This window comes from Trichosurus vulpecula, chromosome 5 (genome assembly GCF_011100635.1).
Source record: "Trichosurus vulpecula isolate mTriVul1 chromosome 5, mTriVul1.pri, whole genome shotgun sequence".
In the NCBI taxonomy this organism is placed as follows: Eukaryota; Metazoa; Chordata; class Mammalia; order Diprotodontia; family Phalangeridae; genus Trichosurus; species Trichosurus vulpecula.
Genome location: NC_050577.1, coordinates 38310508 through 38328641, shown reverse-complemented (window position 1 = coordinate 38328641; position 18134 = coordinate 38310508). Strand labels below are relative to the sequence as shown.

Here is an 18134-nt window from a genome sequence, read left to right as displayed (position 1 = left end):
GTTATCAGAATGTTTGGGGTTTTTTTTAAGTTCCTCAACCCGAGTCCAGGAACCCGTTAAGGACTCCTTTTCCCATAGGGATGAATGTCAAAGAAGTTCTCAATTCTATGGTGATTAATATTCAGGGCCCACTGCCAGCAGAATAACCTTCCTCTACCTCCTTTCATCTTTTTATAAAATTTAGGCTTCCCAGAGTGTTCTAGCCTCTGCCCAGCTGTACCATGGCTCGTGCTTTTGTCATCCTCCCCTTATTGAGAGGCTCTGCTGGAATATTCTGCCCTCAGGCTGCAGTGTCACCACGGAGGCCCAAAGGCTGGCGTCACTTCACCGGGAGCTGGTATGTCCTGTGTGCTCCATGACGTTGGAGGCTGGTGAGACTTCATTTGGTTTGACAGGCTGGCACAGTAGGCTTCAGTCGCCCACTGGGTACGATGAGCTGAAGATGACTGATCGTACACTGCTCTTCAGGCTGGTTTAATGGTTATTTTTTAAGATTCTGCCTGTCCCCGGTATCATTCTGAATGGCCTTACTCTGCATGTTAACTTGATTCATTGCTTCCCTAAAGGGCAGGTGTAGTAAACTTCTGATCTTATTTTTTATTAAATTAGCATAATGAAATCCCAGAAGAAAAGCAATCACTTGGAGAGGACAGCAGAAATCTTTCGGGACAAGGTCAGTACGTTTGTTGTGCCTTGACTTTTCTGTCTTCTCCAGAGAAGTAGGGGGAAATCCCGCATGATGCTGACTGTTGCCGTTTCTGGATAAGTCTGCGTAATGACAACTCACATTTAGGTAGCTCTTTGATTTAAAGAGCACTTCGCAAGAAGTGGAGGAGAACAAGTATTATTGCCTTTGGTTTACAGATGAAAATGAGGCTCAGAGACAGTTCATGGGCCTATGGACCCAGAGCCATGACGGAGCCCAGGCTGGCAGTCCAGCTTCCCACATTTTGGGGATGAGAGACTTGCCCAGGTTGCCCAGGGAGGCAGCATTGGGAGCTCAGCCCAGTTACGCACCTAGCACACCTTGCTGGCAGGGCTCATTGTCCTTGTGGGTGCGGGCAACAGACACATGCTCACTTCCTCCTAGAGTCAGGCTGGTATGGTAAGTTGACCCTCCTCCAGGGGGGAGCGCGTCACATCAGAACTGTCATGGGGGGTAGGGATGAGCTCTCGTAGAGTTAGAATCTTAAGTGAGAGGACTTGTTCCAAGCCTTTGCCTTATAATCCTTGTTCTCCCTCCTGCTGTAGAACCACTTCTCATTCCAACATGTGAGAAAGCAAAGCAGAAGATCTTTTTCCTTGTCCCAAGTGCAGACTTTCCACCATATTCAGACAGACCCCTAGAAAGCTTTTCTGCTCCATGAAGGGGTTTCACGGCTTGGGAAGGACACTCACCCTTTCCCTCTGTGAGTAGCCCCATTTTCATTGAATATCTAAAATTGAATGTTTGATCTGGTTAATGGTTTTTCATGGGTTGTGGTTTTCTGCCATCCATACTGTTAGACAGTGTTAAGATTTTTAAATAGAGTTTTCATTAGTTTTTTTAAGGCTTACAAATATCATACACTAAAATTTGTTATTCTGTGTAATGAGGCTATGCTTGGGGGAGAAAAAACAATAGACTTTGGTAGTAAGAAAGACATCATGACCCCCCCTGCTCACTCTCAGTCACGTGTGCTCTGAATGTGTGTTGCTTCCCGCCCCTAGGTCTGGTGCTGTTTCTGTTGCCTGTTGCCCTCATATACTAAGGAGTCGGGGGGGGGGGGGCAACATTTGAAATGCCATTTACAGTGGTTGAGGGAGTGTGCTCACCATTATGGTCCTCCACTGATGAAACCATGGGTCTGGCCCCATCATGCAGTGGAAGGGAGTATGGAAAGAGATCTGGAAACTCTTGTGACATAGACTGGGGAAGGGTTGTAGAAATCCTCTCTCAAACCTGCCCTCTACCACATACTTCATCCCCACTTTTCAGATGAGAAAGCTGAGGCCCAGGCCCTAAGGAGTCTCTCCCCAGATCACCCAGGGATAAAGCAAGGCCCTCTGTACCATGCCCTGTGTCAGGGTCCCTGTTGCTGCTCCTTTCTGAAAAGAGGACGTTTTGGAAGAGGAATCACTTTTCAACCTAATTCTGTTCTTAGAAAGTTGCTTTGGGACCAAAATTTTATGTGTTTTCGATTAGCCTTGAGCCAGTTTTCTTGGGAAATTTGAATTACATTAGCTCAGCTGCTCCAGGTTCATATGACATGGGAACATACACCTTCTAAAATCCGTTTTTAAAAAAATCTGTAAAGTGTTTTTGTCTCATTCAACCCAAAATTGCCGAATAGGCAAAGCTGAGATTTGTTAGCTCTCTTTGAAGGATGACAACCATGCCAATTACGAAGGAAATTAGTTTAATGTGATGGCGTGAAGTTTTTTTTAACATGCTTTGAGTTATTCTTTTTTCTTTTAAAGCTGGTACAATTAGAATATTCAATGGATACTTTTAAAAGTTGAAAAAGGCCCCCTTGACTGTGCTGTTAATTAGGTGGTTGGGAGTTTTTTTGCGGGGGAGTGGCAATTAAACTATATTTCAAGCTTAAAGAAAGTTAATGCAGACTCTTAATAGTACACTTCAAAAAGTTTTGAGAATCAGAGTATCCAGAAGTCAGGACATTATAAGTCTCTTTCCCCAAGACTATCTTAAGAAAAATTGGCCTGGCTGAAAGCTGAGTCTTTCAATACTCTTCCACCGGTATTCCAGAAAGGGCTACTATGTACAGAGCACACAGTGTGCTAGGACAGTGGAAAAGTTGAGCTAAAACGTAATCCCTATCCTCGTGGAGCTTAGATTGTAATAGAATAATATATGCTAGGCTCTCCTTACAGCAGAGGTGGAGCAAAAGAGTTAGTTAGGACCAAGGGTCGGGCCAGAAAGTCTTCAGAGCCACTTTATTTCTGAAGCTAATTAATATCTATTAGTCTGCCTGAATGTGGACCATAATAAGCTCTGGAAGGCTGTGTCCACACATGCTGGAGAGGTCAGGCTGGGGATGTCGAGTGAAGGTTACGAGGGTAGAGCTCCCTGGGCTGCATCACAATGAGAACATTTCAAGATGAGGGAGAGAAAAGGTCTTTGCTCTGAGATTGGTTTAAAAATGTATATTTAATGTGTATTTTTGGATACTGATTTATATTCTGTTACTTGTTCAGGGTATCTGAAGTATATGCTTTTATAGGAAAATAGAACTTTGGAATTAACGTTTGCCTGCTTATGATTTCAAACTTACAAGTATTTTTTATAGTCCAAATAACTTAGAGATTGTGATAACCTTAAATATCTCAAGGAGATAATGAATCAAAGGGAGGAAATGAAATATTCTTATGAATTAAAAATTATTTAAGCAAGAATAATATTTCACTGGGAGATTAGGCAAGGTTCTTAGCAGAACAGGGGCCAGAGGGAGCACTCTCTGTCCTGACGAAATTTGAGGTTTGTGGGAGCTGGAGGGTACAGTCGAGATCTTCCAGCGTAGGCCCATCACTTAACAGGAGAGGCTCCAAGAACGTGTTAGTGATTGGCCCCAAATCACAAGGGCACTTGTAGTTATTTGAAGGTCACATGCAAAGAAACATTAATTCATAAGACAGGTTGGATGTTTAGGGATTGGACAATTAGACTATTAAGTGTGGTTATCTCATCTTACAGCAAAGATTGAAAAAATAATCATTGTAAAACCTAGGCTACAAAAGCTTAGGGAATTTGTGTTTCAATGTCAGATTTTCTATTCAGCTCTGATCTTTTGATCAGGAATGCTTGAAAGTCCTCTATTTCATTAAATGTCCACTTTTTTCCTCTGAAGAATTATACTGTTTTGCTGGGAAGGTTATTCTTGGTTGTAATCCTAGTTCTTTTGCCTTCTGGAATATCGTATTCCAAGCCTTATACTCCTTTAACATGGAAGCTGCTTAATCTTTTGTTATTATCCTGTGGCTCTATGATATTTGAATTGTTTCTTTCTGGCTGCCTGCAATATTTTCTCCTTGACCTGCAAGCTCTGGAATTTAGCTATAATATTCCTGAGAGTTTTTGTTTTGGAATTTTTTAGGAGGTGATAGATGGTTTCTTTGAATTTCTGTTTTACTCTCTGCTTCTTGGATATCAGGGCAGTTTTCTTTACAGTTTCTTGAAATATGATGTCTAGGCTTCTTTGATCATAGCTTTTTGGTAGTCTAATAATTCTTAAATTATTTCTCCTCAATCTATTTTCCAGGTCAATTGTTTTTCTGATGAAACATTTCACATTTTCTTCTATTTTTTCATTCTTTTTATTTTGGTTTGTTGTTTCTTGATCTCTACTAGAGTCATTAGCTTCCAGTTGTTCAGTTCTGATTTTTAAGAAATTATTTTCTGCAGTGAGTTTTTGTCTTCTTTTTTCATTTGACCCATTCTGGTTTTTTAGGTGTTATTTTCTTGCAGTATTTTTTGTGCCTCTTTTACCAGGCTGTTAATTCTCTCTTCTTAATTTTCTTGCATCATTTTCATTTCTTTTCCCAGCTTTTGCTCTACCATTCTTACTTGATATTTAAAATCATTTTTTAGCTCTTCCAGAAATTCTTATTGGGCTTATATTCAATTCACTTTTTTCTTTGAGGCTTTGCTTATAATTGTTTTGACATTATTGTCTTCTGAGATTGTGTCTCCATTATCCCTGTCACCGTAGTAGCTTTTTATGGGACAAGTTCTTGTTTGTTCATTTTTCCAGCTTATTTCTCAGCTTTGACCTTTATGTTAAAGTTGGGCTCTGCTCACCTAGGGATGGGGAGGCACTGTCCCAAACTTCGAGCTTTTCCATGCTACTGTTTTCAAAGCTAGTGCTGGGGAATGGCAAGTTTTTGGTGCTTCCAAGGTAGTGTGACCTGGGGAGAAGTGTAGTTACTGCTCTTCTGGTCTGCAATCTGATCTTTAACCAGGAAGGGCCTCTGCTTCCTTGGGATTGCAGTCTGTCCTGCTCTTCATGTCCCCTGTATCCTTGGGACCACAGGAGCTCCTCTCCACCCTGGACCTTGGACCTGGAAGTGGGTATGGGCTTTGGAGTTGCCTAACAGCGCCCAGGGTCCCCATAATCCCTTGCCGACCAGTTCGACCCCCTCGCTTGTCTCTGGGCTGAGAGCTCCTAAAGTGCTGCTGCTGCTGCAGCCACCTCCAGGGCCCATGGTTGGTGCTGCTGCTGCCGCCTGTGCTCTGGGCTAGCCCCCACCTGCCGACCTCCTAAGTTGTCTTGGGCTGGAAAAGTGTCTCACCCTGACCTTTTGATGGCTCTACCACTCTAGAATTTGATTGGAGGTGTTTTTTTTTTTTTTAAGTTGCTTGGAGGGGAAATTTGGGAGAGCTTCGCTGTACTGCTTCCTCTACTCAGTCATCTTAGCTCCACCCCATCTAAAGGACTTTGGCTGATTTAGAGCCTCACTGCTTTCTTCAGGTTGACCTGTTTAACTGCCAGATCCATGGCCTTTTCTCAGGCCTCATTCTGCTTGACTCCTTGAGAGCTTTTCCCCATAATTCCTCCCTTCTCTCTTCTCCCCCTGCCCCGAACTCTTTCCCAGTGTCCTTTTGTGAATTATCCTCCTCTTCCCACCCACTGAGTGTGGGTGTCCCCCAAGGCTCCGTCCTGGACTCTCCATGAGTTCCCATGTTTCTCTAGGGAGAAAACTTCTAAATCTCAATACCCATCATCATATCTCTTCTAAACTCTGAATTACAAGCTACTTGCTTGATGTCCCATTGACTTCTTGAAGTTACCATGTACAGAATGGAATTCATATTTTCCCTCATCCCTCCTCCATACTAATTAATTTTTGTTGCATGAACCACCAGTATTGGAGTTAGATGAGACAGCTGGGTTGTGCAGTGGATAGAGCACTAGACCTGGAGTCAGGAAGACCCGAATTCAAATGCTGCTGTGTGACCTTAGGCAAGTAACTTAACTTCTCCCTCAGTTTCCTCATCTGTAACATGGGGATAATAGTGCTTATCTCTAGGTTTTTGAGGATCAAATGAGACAGATTTTGTAGAGGGCTTTGCGAACCAAATGCCGTGTAAATGCTACCTTATTGTTACTGGACTTGGCTGTTTGTTAGGCCTGGTCAAATCTAGCTCCATAACATCTCTCCTGTCTGCCTTCCTCCTCTCTTACACAGCCTTTACCAAAGTCCAGGCTCACACACCTGTCCCTGGGACTACTCCAGTGGTATGCTGACTGTCCTCTCTGCCCCTTCTCCATCCTGCCCTCCCATCTGCTTCTGGACGATGTTTCTAGTGTCTGACCATTACCCTCCCCTCACAAATCTTCAGGTTCTTCTTTTGACACTGAAGGCCCTCCACAGCTCTCATCTCACCCTGAGGCAAGCCTGGTCTCCTCCTCTGCCCTCACATGTCTGCCTCCTACAGTCTGTGTCTTCCCTCCAAGCCTTGCACTGAGCCTGCCTCCTACAGCAGAACCTCCGGGGCCCCCTTAGTTCTCACATCTTTCTGTATCTGCCCAATGGAATATAAGCTCTAGGAGGGCAGTGACCATTGGGGGTACTTTTACTTTGCACTCCCAGGGCCTAGCATGTAGTTAGGCACTTAATGAATGTTGGTTGAATTGAATTCTAAACAAGGATGAACCACACCAATGAATGTGTATCTAAGTGCCTGCTATGTGGGATAACCCAGGTGCTGTAAGGCATTGGAGCCGATCACTCCAAAGGTGATGATCTCTGGTCACCATGAGCTTGGTTACCAGCATGATCTTGGCATAGTGCTTCACTTCTCTGGGCCTCACTTTATCTCTTCAGTGAGGGCACTGGACTAGATTCTCTAAGGAATCATCAGCTCCTTTATTCTAGTGATAAATGTGTATTAAGTTTGTCAAAACCCAAAACTCTCTGTCTTAACAAATGATGGTTTGGCTAAGTCAGAAAAGTGTATCATCTGAAAGTCATGTTTCTTCTCTACTTCAGCTTATGCGTAAATGTTTTCAGGAAGAATCTAAAATAATTCTGGCACCCTCTCAACAGGCCACATTCACTAATGGCAAGGTACTTTTCATGGCCTTCTAAGTCATTGCTCAGTGAAAGGCCTGTGCCCCTGAAAAATACAAAGTCGTGATTCTGAGAGTTTCTACATCACATGAGACAATTAGATGTTTTTCTAGGTGACTATATTACTTGTATAAAAATCTTATCATTTTAATTTTCTTATCATCCCATTCCCATTGTTAGATTTATTTTCCTGTAGTAGCATTACGTTAAATAATTATTTGTATTTCTGTTTGGGTTTTTTTGCCTATGGTTTTAAGCTGGGGAAGTAATGGGAGAGAGGGGGAAAATTAGATTTCCTGTACCAAGATCCTTTTCCTGGTCAGAGAGTCAAAACCGTCTGTGTAAAACTTGTTTAATTGGTAGAATTGTATTTTTTTTAATGCTGGTACACTTAAAGCTTCAAAAATATATCTACAGGTATGTATGTGTGTTTGTATGTATACTAATATAAGTTGGTTGGCACAGACATTGTTTTACTGGACGGTAGAAGTGTTTAAATGTTATTTCATGGAGAAATTCCTTTGCTGCCATGTGTTTTAAGTTAGAATATGTCTGGTTAAAGCCTCAGTTTCTAAATCTTTTGATCATTAAGCATGAAAGGAAGCACAGACATCAGAATTGGAGTTGTTCCTGTCATCAAAAGTGTTTGCTTTTCCAAACAAAACAGAGAAGCAATAGCACATAAGAAGGTTGTAGATTACAGAGCATTGTAGAAAAAAACTGGAAAAGAATTCTCCATATTTACTTGCTTAATAATTAGAAGAAACATGATCAGGCAAATTATGTCACCAGGCCCAGCCCTTGATTCTCGTTACATCAGAAATGTGGTTGAGCTTCAGGAGGAGGCCTCTGCCTGGTCCATCAGGGGCTTTTCTTATCTCTTTCCTGTCTCTCATGTTCTAACCTACAACTTTAGGCCAAAGGTGACAGTAAGTCATGTGATCTATGGAGAATGTTTGGGTTATTCCTCGATCCTACAATCAGATGAAGAGTTGATAGTTGGCCAATACTTTACAACCTTTTCTACAAAATCATTGTAGTACATATTTGGAAATTAGCAAAATGCTGTTTCATTTCACAGGGTTCTTAGGAGTTGTAGAGAATTTGCACACTTAATTTTTATTTGTATGTGGAGAGACTATACTTTCATTTTCCCTACTACCCAAGTGCCTGCGCTTTGTAGGCTTAGATTTCCTATCTTTAAATTTTGAAATAGTGTTGACAGTTGGAAGTTAAGCATTTTAAAATGAAACAATACATCTTCCAGGTATATTTTTTAAAGGTTGCTCTTACTGAAAATTAGTAGTATTGATATTAATAAAGTAAGCATTTTCTTCCAGGGGAGAGGAATTACATTATGGAAGTTCCTGCGATGCTTTTCATTAGGTCTCTTTGTGTTGGGATTTTAAAAAATCAAATATGCTGGAAATAAGAGAAAATTCCTGTTCCTCAGAATAATAACTGAGACAAAGTATTTCTCCCCCTTCCTGTTCCCCGAGCTGTCAAATATTCATAATAACCCAATTTTCTTTATGATCTTAAAAAAATGAAGGAGGCCTTCCATTTCTACGACTTCCTCTTATTCTGAGAACTAATTTTCAAGTTATTATTCTGAAGTTTTCATTCAACATATGCACCTCCATCACTTCCTTTTCTCCAAAGCACCGTATTGGATATATTGGTTAGCATAGCAATAGGTAGAGTCTATATAGCCCTTTCTCAGAGAACTTGTAATCTACTACGTTGGCGGGGGGGGGGGGGGGGGGGCCCCTAATAAGCATGTATTAAACGCCTTTTGTGCGCCAGGCACAGGGCTAAGTATTTTACAGATTTCTTCTTACTTGATCCTCACAGCAGTTCTGGGAGGTGCATGAGGAAACTGAAGTCCTAAAGAGGTTAGGGGATTTTCCCAGGGTCACCCAGCTAGGCAGTGTCTGAGGCTGGATCTTCCTGACCTGACCTGACCATGAGCTCAGTGCACTCTGTGTGCACTTTGTATAACGATAAGATTCAGTAACAGATCCAGTTAGGGCGGGAACAGGGAGAATGGAGGAGACATTTTGAGGGAGGACTTGGCTAGTCTCTGCCACGCCTTGGCTTGGAGGGGTGAAGGGGAGGGGAATCAAAGACTGCTTTGGGCCTGGGTGACCAGGCTGAGTTTTAAGTTGTGTTAAGTTTCAAGTTCCAGACACACACAGAGTAGAAAAGGCCAGCGGGAAGCTGGGAATTTGGAACTGGAGGTCAGGTGGAAGCACCAGAGGAAAACCTAGAACGTGCCTTCTCCTGTTAGCCCAGGAGAGACTGAGTGTCAAGAAGTCTTGAGTAGTCAGCCCCCAGTATAAAACTTCAGAGGTCAAGATGGAGAGAGCCATTTCCATGGTGAAGATACGGGGCGGGGTGGGGGGGTGGGGCGGGATTATGGGCTGGGCCAAGGTAAAGCTGCTCTATGAGTTATGGAGGTTCTGTGGGCCACCATTGATAATTGTGTGGCACCAATTTAAAAGTAAATTTTGGAACACTGTAAGTTCAGAATTGTCTCTTACCTGCATGAGGGTACCTTTTGTCTAGGTTGACTGTAGAAAAGGACTTTAGTGGCCTGAATGATTTTATATCCCTCCAATAAGTGAACAGTTAATTCTTCATAGAACAAACAAGGTGTACATGATGAGAGGGGAAGGGGCAGTTGGGCCAGGGAAGCTTGAACAGATAAACATTTGGGGTAGCATTTTGGGGGTCATTCAAATATTTCAAGGATTGTCATGTAAAAGAGGGATTAGGCCTCAGTGGGCAGAGCAGAAATAATGAGTGAAAACTACGGAGAAGCATTTGGGCTCCAAGTGAAGCACAGTTTCCTAACAATCAGACCCCCCCCCCATTTGAGATTTTCTAGATGAGGCTGTATCACCACTAATTAGTAGCATAGAAGTGACTCCTGCCCAGGTACTGGTTGGAGAGATGACTAAGGAGCTATCTGGACACTGAAGTTTGGAAATAGGTCTCCTTCCTCACCCAAATAGATGGAGTACAGAATCTGGGAGCCCCCTTGAATTCTCCTTAAATCTTTCCACTTGAGGAGCCTTTTGCCTGAGGCATAAGCCTTGCATTATCACTAGGCCCAAATCTTTGTTACCCTTAAACTATTCTAGCCCTACCTGTCTGTTACCTCCAGGGAGCCTTCAGCTACTTCTCACTCTTAATCCCATTCTCTTGGTTCCTGGATTCTCACCTCACCTCACCTCCTCCTTAGACTCCTCTTCAAGACCTTCCCTAAACCCCTACTCCTATCACCCCAGGACCTCCCTAGATCTCTCCCACAGTCTTTCTGTATATAAGTCTCATCTCGCCTCCATGAAGGTGTTCAGATTCAAATCTAGCTACTCAGTAAATTAAATCTGGCTCGCTTGGCAAGTGTCACAAATGGTGAGATTTCTTAAGACTACCCATTATGGCAAATCTCTAATAAACTGTGTCATTCTAGGGACAAAAATAAATGATTTAAACCTTATCTCCTGGCCACCTTTGCTGGAAGTGTTAATGAGGACAGAGGACGGTCCAGTCCAGTAAACATTTATGAAGCACCTGCTGTATGCTAGGCACTGTGCTAAGTGCCCAGGATACAAAGAGATGGATGGCAGGAAGCTGAGTCACTCACCAGCGAGATGATTAGTGCCTCCTTGACTCTTAGCACCGTATTAGACCATTTAGGGTCTCTCTGAGTGCTGGGATTTAAAACATCGTCCCCAGGCATCAGACGTATTAGTTAGAATTTGAAAGTTTAGTGGTTATTGAGTGTTAGAAGGGCAAAATTGGACTAGTCTGATAGTTTGCCTCCTGAAAGACTTTCTGAATTTTCTTTGTAGACAAATTATGTGATCATCTTTCTTTGGTTTTGCTTCTGTCGAATTATCTTGAGGGTCAGTCACACTGATTTTCTAAACTGACATGCCATGCGGTGCTCTGCCCATGAGTTCCTAGGAGTTTTTGTATGTGGTTTGTAAATGTAACCAAATCACAGCGTATTTTTTCTGTTTTAGATTGTGTCTTCTGCTAAAGTGTGTGGGCTTGCCGATGAATCAGAAACCGTCCGAAGGCTCCGTTTGCTGGTCGCCAATAAAGACTTTACTTTCAAAGCTGGCCAGTGGTAAGTTTTTTTTATGTCCTTCCCATGGTACACGGAGGGGTAGATTCCCACATTGCTCCTGTACTTAATCTTTTTTTGTGGGGAGAGGAGATCCAGATCTTGGATTTTGTTGCTGTAGGGAACCACCTCCTGAGGAGGCTCTCTTCTATCCATGGACGTTGGCAGCTGCTCTGTGGTATAGTCTGAAAGGTGAAGGGCCTTGTCCAGTCACTCAGTCTGCATGTGTCCAAAATAGGGGTACCTGAGCCCAGATCTTCCTGTCTGAGGCAGACCTGCTCAGGAGCCACCCTACTAGCATACAGTCACTTGATTTTATACAGTGGTAACAGCCTCATGACTTATGCAGAGGATCAATACTTTTAAGATGTCCATTTTTCTGATTTAGAATAATTAGTGGGGAATTTACCTTTTTAAGTTTCAATTAAAAATTATTAGTCTTACCAACTCATGCAGTTATGGATAGTTGGCTGTAAGACAATTCTGCAAGTTATATTTGAGGCTGTAAGGGGGTAAATGAGTTTATCTTTTATTACTATTATTATTATTATTAATTTTAAAAATGAACAAGCATTTCTTTTCTCCCGTTTCTTACCCACCCCACCCCAAGTCCTTTCTCCCCACGTTGTTGTTCAGTCTTTCATTGATGTTCAGCTCTTTGTGACCCCATTTGGGGTTTTCTTGGTAAAGATACTAGGGTGGTTTGCGATTTCCTTTTCCAGCTCATGTTATAGATGAGGAACTGAGGCCAACAAGGTTAAGTGATTTGCTCAGGGTGACACAGCTAGTAAGTTGTCTGAGTTCGGAAAGATGAATCTTCTTGGCTTCATGCCTGGCACTTTATGCTCTAGGTATCATTTAGCTGCCCCCTCCCTTCCTCCTAGAACCCCACTGGAAAAGGAAAATGCTTGTAATCTGTCTACTTCTCTATCAAGAGGTAAGTAGTTGTTTTTGTCATCAGTCTTCTGCAGTCAAGGTTGGTCAGCATGTCGGTGAGAGAGAGTTCTTAAGGCTTTCATAGTTGTTTGCTTTAACAGTGTTGTTACAACATAAATGGTTCCCTTGGTTCTGCTCACCTTGCTCTGCTTCAGTTCATAACAAGTCTTTCCAGGTTTCTTCATTTCTTGTAGTAGAGAGTATACCATGATTTCTTCAGCCGTTCCCCTCCTCCTTAGGTTCTCGTTCTTCACCACCACAAAATAGAGCTGCAATGGTATAGGGAATCAGTCTTGTTACTACTTGTTCTGACTTCTCTAGCCAGCTTTTCCCAGCTCTGTCTGATCTCTACCTGTAAATTAGTTGGGGCACAGGAGGCAGGCATCTACCAACATTCCTCTCACCACCCACTCCACTCATTTAGCCATCCACTAATGCCCTTCGACCTGTCCACCATTTACAGTTTTTTATGTGTATATAATATGAATACATTCAAACAGTAGCCATCTTTCCCCATCGTAGTTACCACCACTTTTACCCATTTGGTTAAAAAAAATAGGTAGTGGAAAGAAGAATTTTAGGCTCTGGGGACACACCACATTTCTTTAAACTCTCCAAAGGGTCTTGGGCTGCTGGTTGGGGAACAGCACCTGAGACCCTTCTTTGAATAGGAGCGCTTGTGCCCTGTCCCTTGGGAAGCCGTCTGCTGGATCACTGTATGGCGATGAAGCCTTCCCTCAGAGGAGCAACTTGGCATTTCTGTAAGATCACACTGGGGACTGATTGTCACAAAATGTGCAAGGATTGAAAGATGAGATTCAGGCTGGAAATCAGAAAGCCTGGGGCTCTGTAGGAAGACTGTTGCTTCTGGTTATCTGGTGCAGTTCACATTTCAGATGAGAAGTTTTAGCCCCAGAATGAGCCCTGGAGTAAAGCTGCACAAGGACTGCTCACCATTCCAAGCCTGGGCTTATGGTTGTCTTGCCTTGGTGGGGATCAGCCCACTTCCAATTCTGATCCTCAGCTTTTGAGGCTCTGAAAGTCAGTGTTATTCTAAGCCCAGCTAGGGTGCTGGGCTTAGTCAGGAGGTCTGGATTTGAATTTTACCTTTGATGCTTATAAGCTATGGGATCACTTAGCTTTTGCCCAGTCTCTGTTTCCTCTGTAACATGGGAGTAACAGCTGTATCCCAATGAAATTAATGTGAGGATAAAGAAATGAGCTATTTGCAAACCTGCTATCATTCTACAAGTAATAATTATGATTAACATTAAGAGACTGATTTGTTAACCATTATGTTGATTCAGATGAAAGAGTGCTTGCTCACTCTGGAGTCGGGGGACTTGGGTGCCGGTCCTCCCATTGGAGTTTGCTCCCTGTATGACCTTAGGCAGTTCAGCCTCCTTGGGCCTCAGTTTACTTATCTGTAAATAAGAGGGTAGACTAGACGTCCTCTGAGAACCCTTCCCTCTCCAGATCCTGGATTCCATGTCAGATTCGTAATCTGTGAGAAGAAATAACAAAAATCCCTGCCACCCAGACATTGGATCTGTGCCTCGTGGGGCACTTTGCCTGTTAATGCTCATTGAATCAGCAGGTCCTTCTTCTAAATCAAAGTACCATTAGGCACTTGTTTGGGGTACACTGACCCCATTTCACCCCCAGGAATCTGGTGACCTGGACTCTTCATCATCCTCCTATCTATGTCAGTCATCGAATCCCTCTCCTTTCTTAATTCAACATACGTCCATCACCTATCACCGTTCCCTTAGAGACCCTGTTGTGTGGCTTCCGTTTTAGGCTGGCTGCTAATGGGTCACCTGTGGGACGTTTCCATGCCATAGCTAATCCCACAGAGAGAATGTGGATTCGGGTTATTTTTTGTCATGCGGGAAGCCCCTCCCAGGCCCAAGCCTCTTGTCCTTGCCCAGCCTGGTTTCAGGGCCCATAGTACTTTTGCTGGGAGTCCTCTGTGGGTCTGGTAGGGCTAAATGGCAAAAGCAGGATGAGGGACAGGGCTAGGCTTGCAGCTTCACTGGCATTGGGAGTACTTGCAAAAGGAAATAGCCTCTATCTGGGCAGGTCAGCACCTTCTCTGTGAGATTTCATTCCTGAGAGGTTGTGACTTGCCCAGGGTCACCCAGCCAGTATATGTAGTGTTCCCGGCTCCCAGGCCATCCCTGGCCGCTGTGCCTCTCTGCCTTATGCAAGTCAAAAGTAGCATTTTGAAGACCCTTACAGCAAGCAAGCAGCTACCAGCTTTCTCTGCATAGGCATCAGCTCCAAAAAGAGCTGCCAGCAGAATTCAGGGCAGTCATTTGATCTGGGTGAAAGCTGTCACTGGGCAGGGGTCTGTATTCAGACTTACATGCAACTGCATACAGCAGACTGTTCTCATTGCATAGCACAAACCCTCCAAGCAGTTTCTGCTCTCTCTGGTCTTTTCACTTTGTCTGGGTTGGATTTAAAGAGCATACTTAATGTTATCAGTGCCTCCCAGTTCATCTAGATCAAAGCAAATCATTGTGTCTCCATTGGACTCTTATGTCCTGAGGATAATCGGGACCCTCCTGGCCTTCCTACCCAGGGAGCTTAAATTCAGGTTGATCTGGAAATAGAGTGCTTTGGATTTTCATAGACTCCTGAGGGTATGTATGAGCTGTGGGCTATTTTTACAGTGGGGGTGGCCACTTTTTTAAAATTGTGTTGATTTTTAAGCACTTGGGCTTGTCAACCTTGATTGGATTTCACAGGCATCTCTTGGCTAATTTTGGCATGGTCCATCTGAAAATAAGTTTTGTTAGAATTGGGACTATATGAGAATAGTAGGAGTTAGCACTCATGTTAAATAGTTTGCCTTTGAATTTAGAACTAGAAAACAAGACGCTGATTGCAATAATTTGCGTTTCTGAAGCAATTTACTGTAATCTTCGCACATGTTCAGCGATACATATTAAATTCTTGGTGGCTGTTGGGGCGGGGGAAGGCGATGTAGAAAGTATATTTACCCTTCAAGAATTGTTCAACAGTTATTACGCAGTGAAAAGTAGAAGCTTTAATTATAATGACTCTCTTTGCATTTTTCCTTTCCATGGGACTGTTCGATCCTGTAGTCTGCTTGACGTGGCAGCAGCTTCACTCAGACTTTCTGCCAGCCAGACCACTTTTCCTAAGCAAAAAATGCACATGTGTTGGTTTCAGTGCTGTCGTGGTCAACTCTTTGTCTTTGGAATTAGAAACATTTACCGAGTCTGTTTATCTGAGCAGGAAAAAAAAGTCTACCATCTCATTACTGCTTTACAGAAATAAAATCCCATTTATATTCTCAATCAAAGTAAAATTAGCTAGGGGTACTTGTAATGGTGTTGCCATGTATTATATGGCTTTGATATACTCACATACTTGAGTATAAGTAAGTTTCTGGGAGAGAAACAGGAATCAGCAGCGAATCTGGCCATTTTGTTGACATTCTGGGCCATCTCCACAAACCGTAAACATTTATGATACATGTATTTTTTAGAAGCAAAGAACTCTTTAATTCCTTTTTTTCCCATTCACCATTTATGGTAGGATTATAAGTAAAGAGATTGTTTTGGCTTTTTTCAATCCCTTTTAAAGGCATTACCTTAGGAGTCCTTTTATGGTGATCCCTGCCATTGTCAAAATATTTGGAAAACTTTTCATAATCGTTACTTTGCTCTTGTTACATTGTGGCCATTGTCTCTTTTTGGACTGTAAACTATGGTGCCCACTTACCTTATTCAGCACATGTGATTTTGAATCAGTGTGACTGCTTCCAAACGTCAGCTGTCTGTCTGGTTAAGAGGCTGAAGATCTGCTGCCGCCAATGACATTCGAACAAATGTGCCGTACCTTCATAAGCTTTGAAAGGCAGCTGCCGCAGAGGAGCTCCCAGAGGGCACCGACCTTGATGGGAATAAGACCCAGAGTTAGACAAGAACCCTCAGGCTACCAAGCAGCCTGACTCAGGTTACTCAGAGGCATGCCACACTAACGTTTATGTAACTATAAATATATATATATTTATATATTTTAGGATGTTTGTTAAAACAGGTCATAGGGACCTCAGAGGCCATTGAGTCCACCCTCCACTCCAATTTTACAGATGGGGAAACTGAGGCACACAGGGTAAGGGACCCAGAGTCATGTACCTAGGAAGTGCCCGGTCCACTATGGCAGGCTGCCTCTCACGGCACTTTAGAGTCGGACCCTGTTGTTTTCTGACTTTAATCATTAAGAAGACCCACCCAGACACTCTGAGGTGACTGAGGTCAGCCGTAGGCATCAACCCACAAGTGTACAGGGTTCCAGTTGGGTGGGTGTTTATAAGCACTAGAAACCGAGTCCTCCAGAAGTGTGTGTGTTAATTTGGGGGAATAAGAAAAGTGCGTGCATCACCTGCGCTCCAAGGTAAACATATTAGCAGCAGAGGAGGAGGAGGAGGGAGAGGGCTATGGAGAAGGTGGCTAGGGGAGGCCCAGCCTCAGCTCAGCCTTGGAGGAGGACGATGCCAGTGAGAAGAGGTTTCTCATGTGGTAGAAATGAGACTGGGCCAAGACCCAGGACCCGTGTTCTGGTCCTTCTTCAGACACGTGATCACAGAGAGGTCACTTAACCTTCCTCAGCCACACTTTTCTCATCTACAAAATCGTTGAAATCCTCTTTCTGCTTGCTTCCAAGAGGTTTGTTCGGGTTATTATTAGCTCTTTAAATCACGTAACCTGCACCATGTATGTAAAGGATGTGGAAAACCTAAGGGGAGAGGCCATCCAAATGCGAACTCTCGTTCCTGATTTATAGAGAAGGCAATCTCCTTGGGATGCACAGGGGCAGGAGAGCAAAGCGGGGGATTGGGGACCCACTGAAGACTGTTTAGCAGGGCTGTGACAAAGTCGGGTCTGGGTACAAAGATAATTCTGGCCACTGAGTGAAGGAGGAGCTGGAGAGAGATGCTGTGTGTGGTCTACCAAGTAAGAGGCTATGCTAGAATTGACAAGTCCGAGCAGCTGATCAGGTGTGGCACTGGAGAAAGCAGTGTCGAATAATCACTTAAGGCTTTGAACCCTGGTCATTGCGAGGATGCCATGTTGTCAACAGGAAGTGCATTCTGAGGTGCCTGTGGACATCCAGCAGAGAATCAGAAACGGAGGCTTTGCAGTATCAGGGCCCCTGCAGAGGGCGCATCCAGGTGCTAGAAGTAACCCAGAGGGCAAGGGCATCATTTACCTGGTGATTGTGGGCATTTCTTTGTCGTCCTCATTCTATTAGCAGCAGCAGCCATTGATTAAGCGCTCTCCATGTTCAGGTAATTACTTATTTGTAATTTGTGGGATGGAGCAGCTGAACTCAGAACAGCAAATGTTCTTTAACTCCTCTTCTCTACCTTTAATATTCCAGTTACACCCTACAGGAGGTAGGGAGAATACCCTGGATTCCTGACAATACTACTATAGCATTGGGCAGCCCTCTAGTCCCACTTCACATAATGCTTTCACCTCTTATCATATTTGGTCCTCCCAGCAGCCCCCTCAGTTACACCAAGAAGGTATCATTTGTGTTTTACATTTGAGGCATCTGAAACTCAGATCTCTTACAGAAGTCATTTGCCCAATGTTAGTTAAATGGGAAAGGCAGTACCCGAGGATGGTTGAGTCAGCTCTAGGACAGGAAGAAAGCTTAGGACGGTCATCCAGCCCACTCAGCCCAGTCTGGTCTGACCACCTGCTCTTTACAGAGTAGGAAACCAAAGGGTAGAATGAGTGGCCCAAGGTCACATGGGTAGGACACCTCAGATGTGGAAGCAGGAGAAATACAATAGGAAAGGACCCCTTCTTCTAGACCCAACCCCTTGGCTGGGTGGCCTTTCTTGACCCTTCGTGCTGAGCTCCTTGGGGTGCTTATCATATTACTGTTATTGAGCACCTATCGCAGGCAGCCCCTGATCTCTTAGTGCATTATTTTCCCAAGA

At 43.6% G+C, this 18134-nt stretch overlaps 1 protein-coding gene across 1 annotated transcript in view; it reads left to right on the top strand.

Moving 5' to 3' along the window:
• The first annotated feature begins 60 nt into the window (after nucleotides 1-60).
• Nucleotides 61-18134, top strand: part of OXNAD1 (oxidoreductase NAD binding domain containing 1) — a 37881-nt gene continuing 19807 nt past the window's right edge. Inside the window, exons 1-3 of the mRNA XM_036758561.1 lie at nucleotides 61-337; nucleotides 610-673; nucleotides 11106-11212. Coding sequence (XP_036614456.1) covers nucleotides 222-337; nucleotides 610-673; nucleotides 11106-11212 — 287 coding nt within the window. The 5' untranslated portion in view covers nucleotides 61-221. The remainder of the gene's footprint in view (nucleotides 338-609; nucleotides 674-11105; nucleotides 11213-18134) is intronic.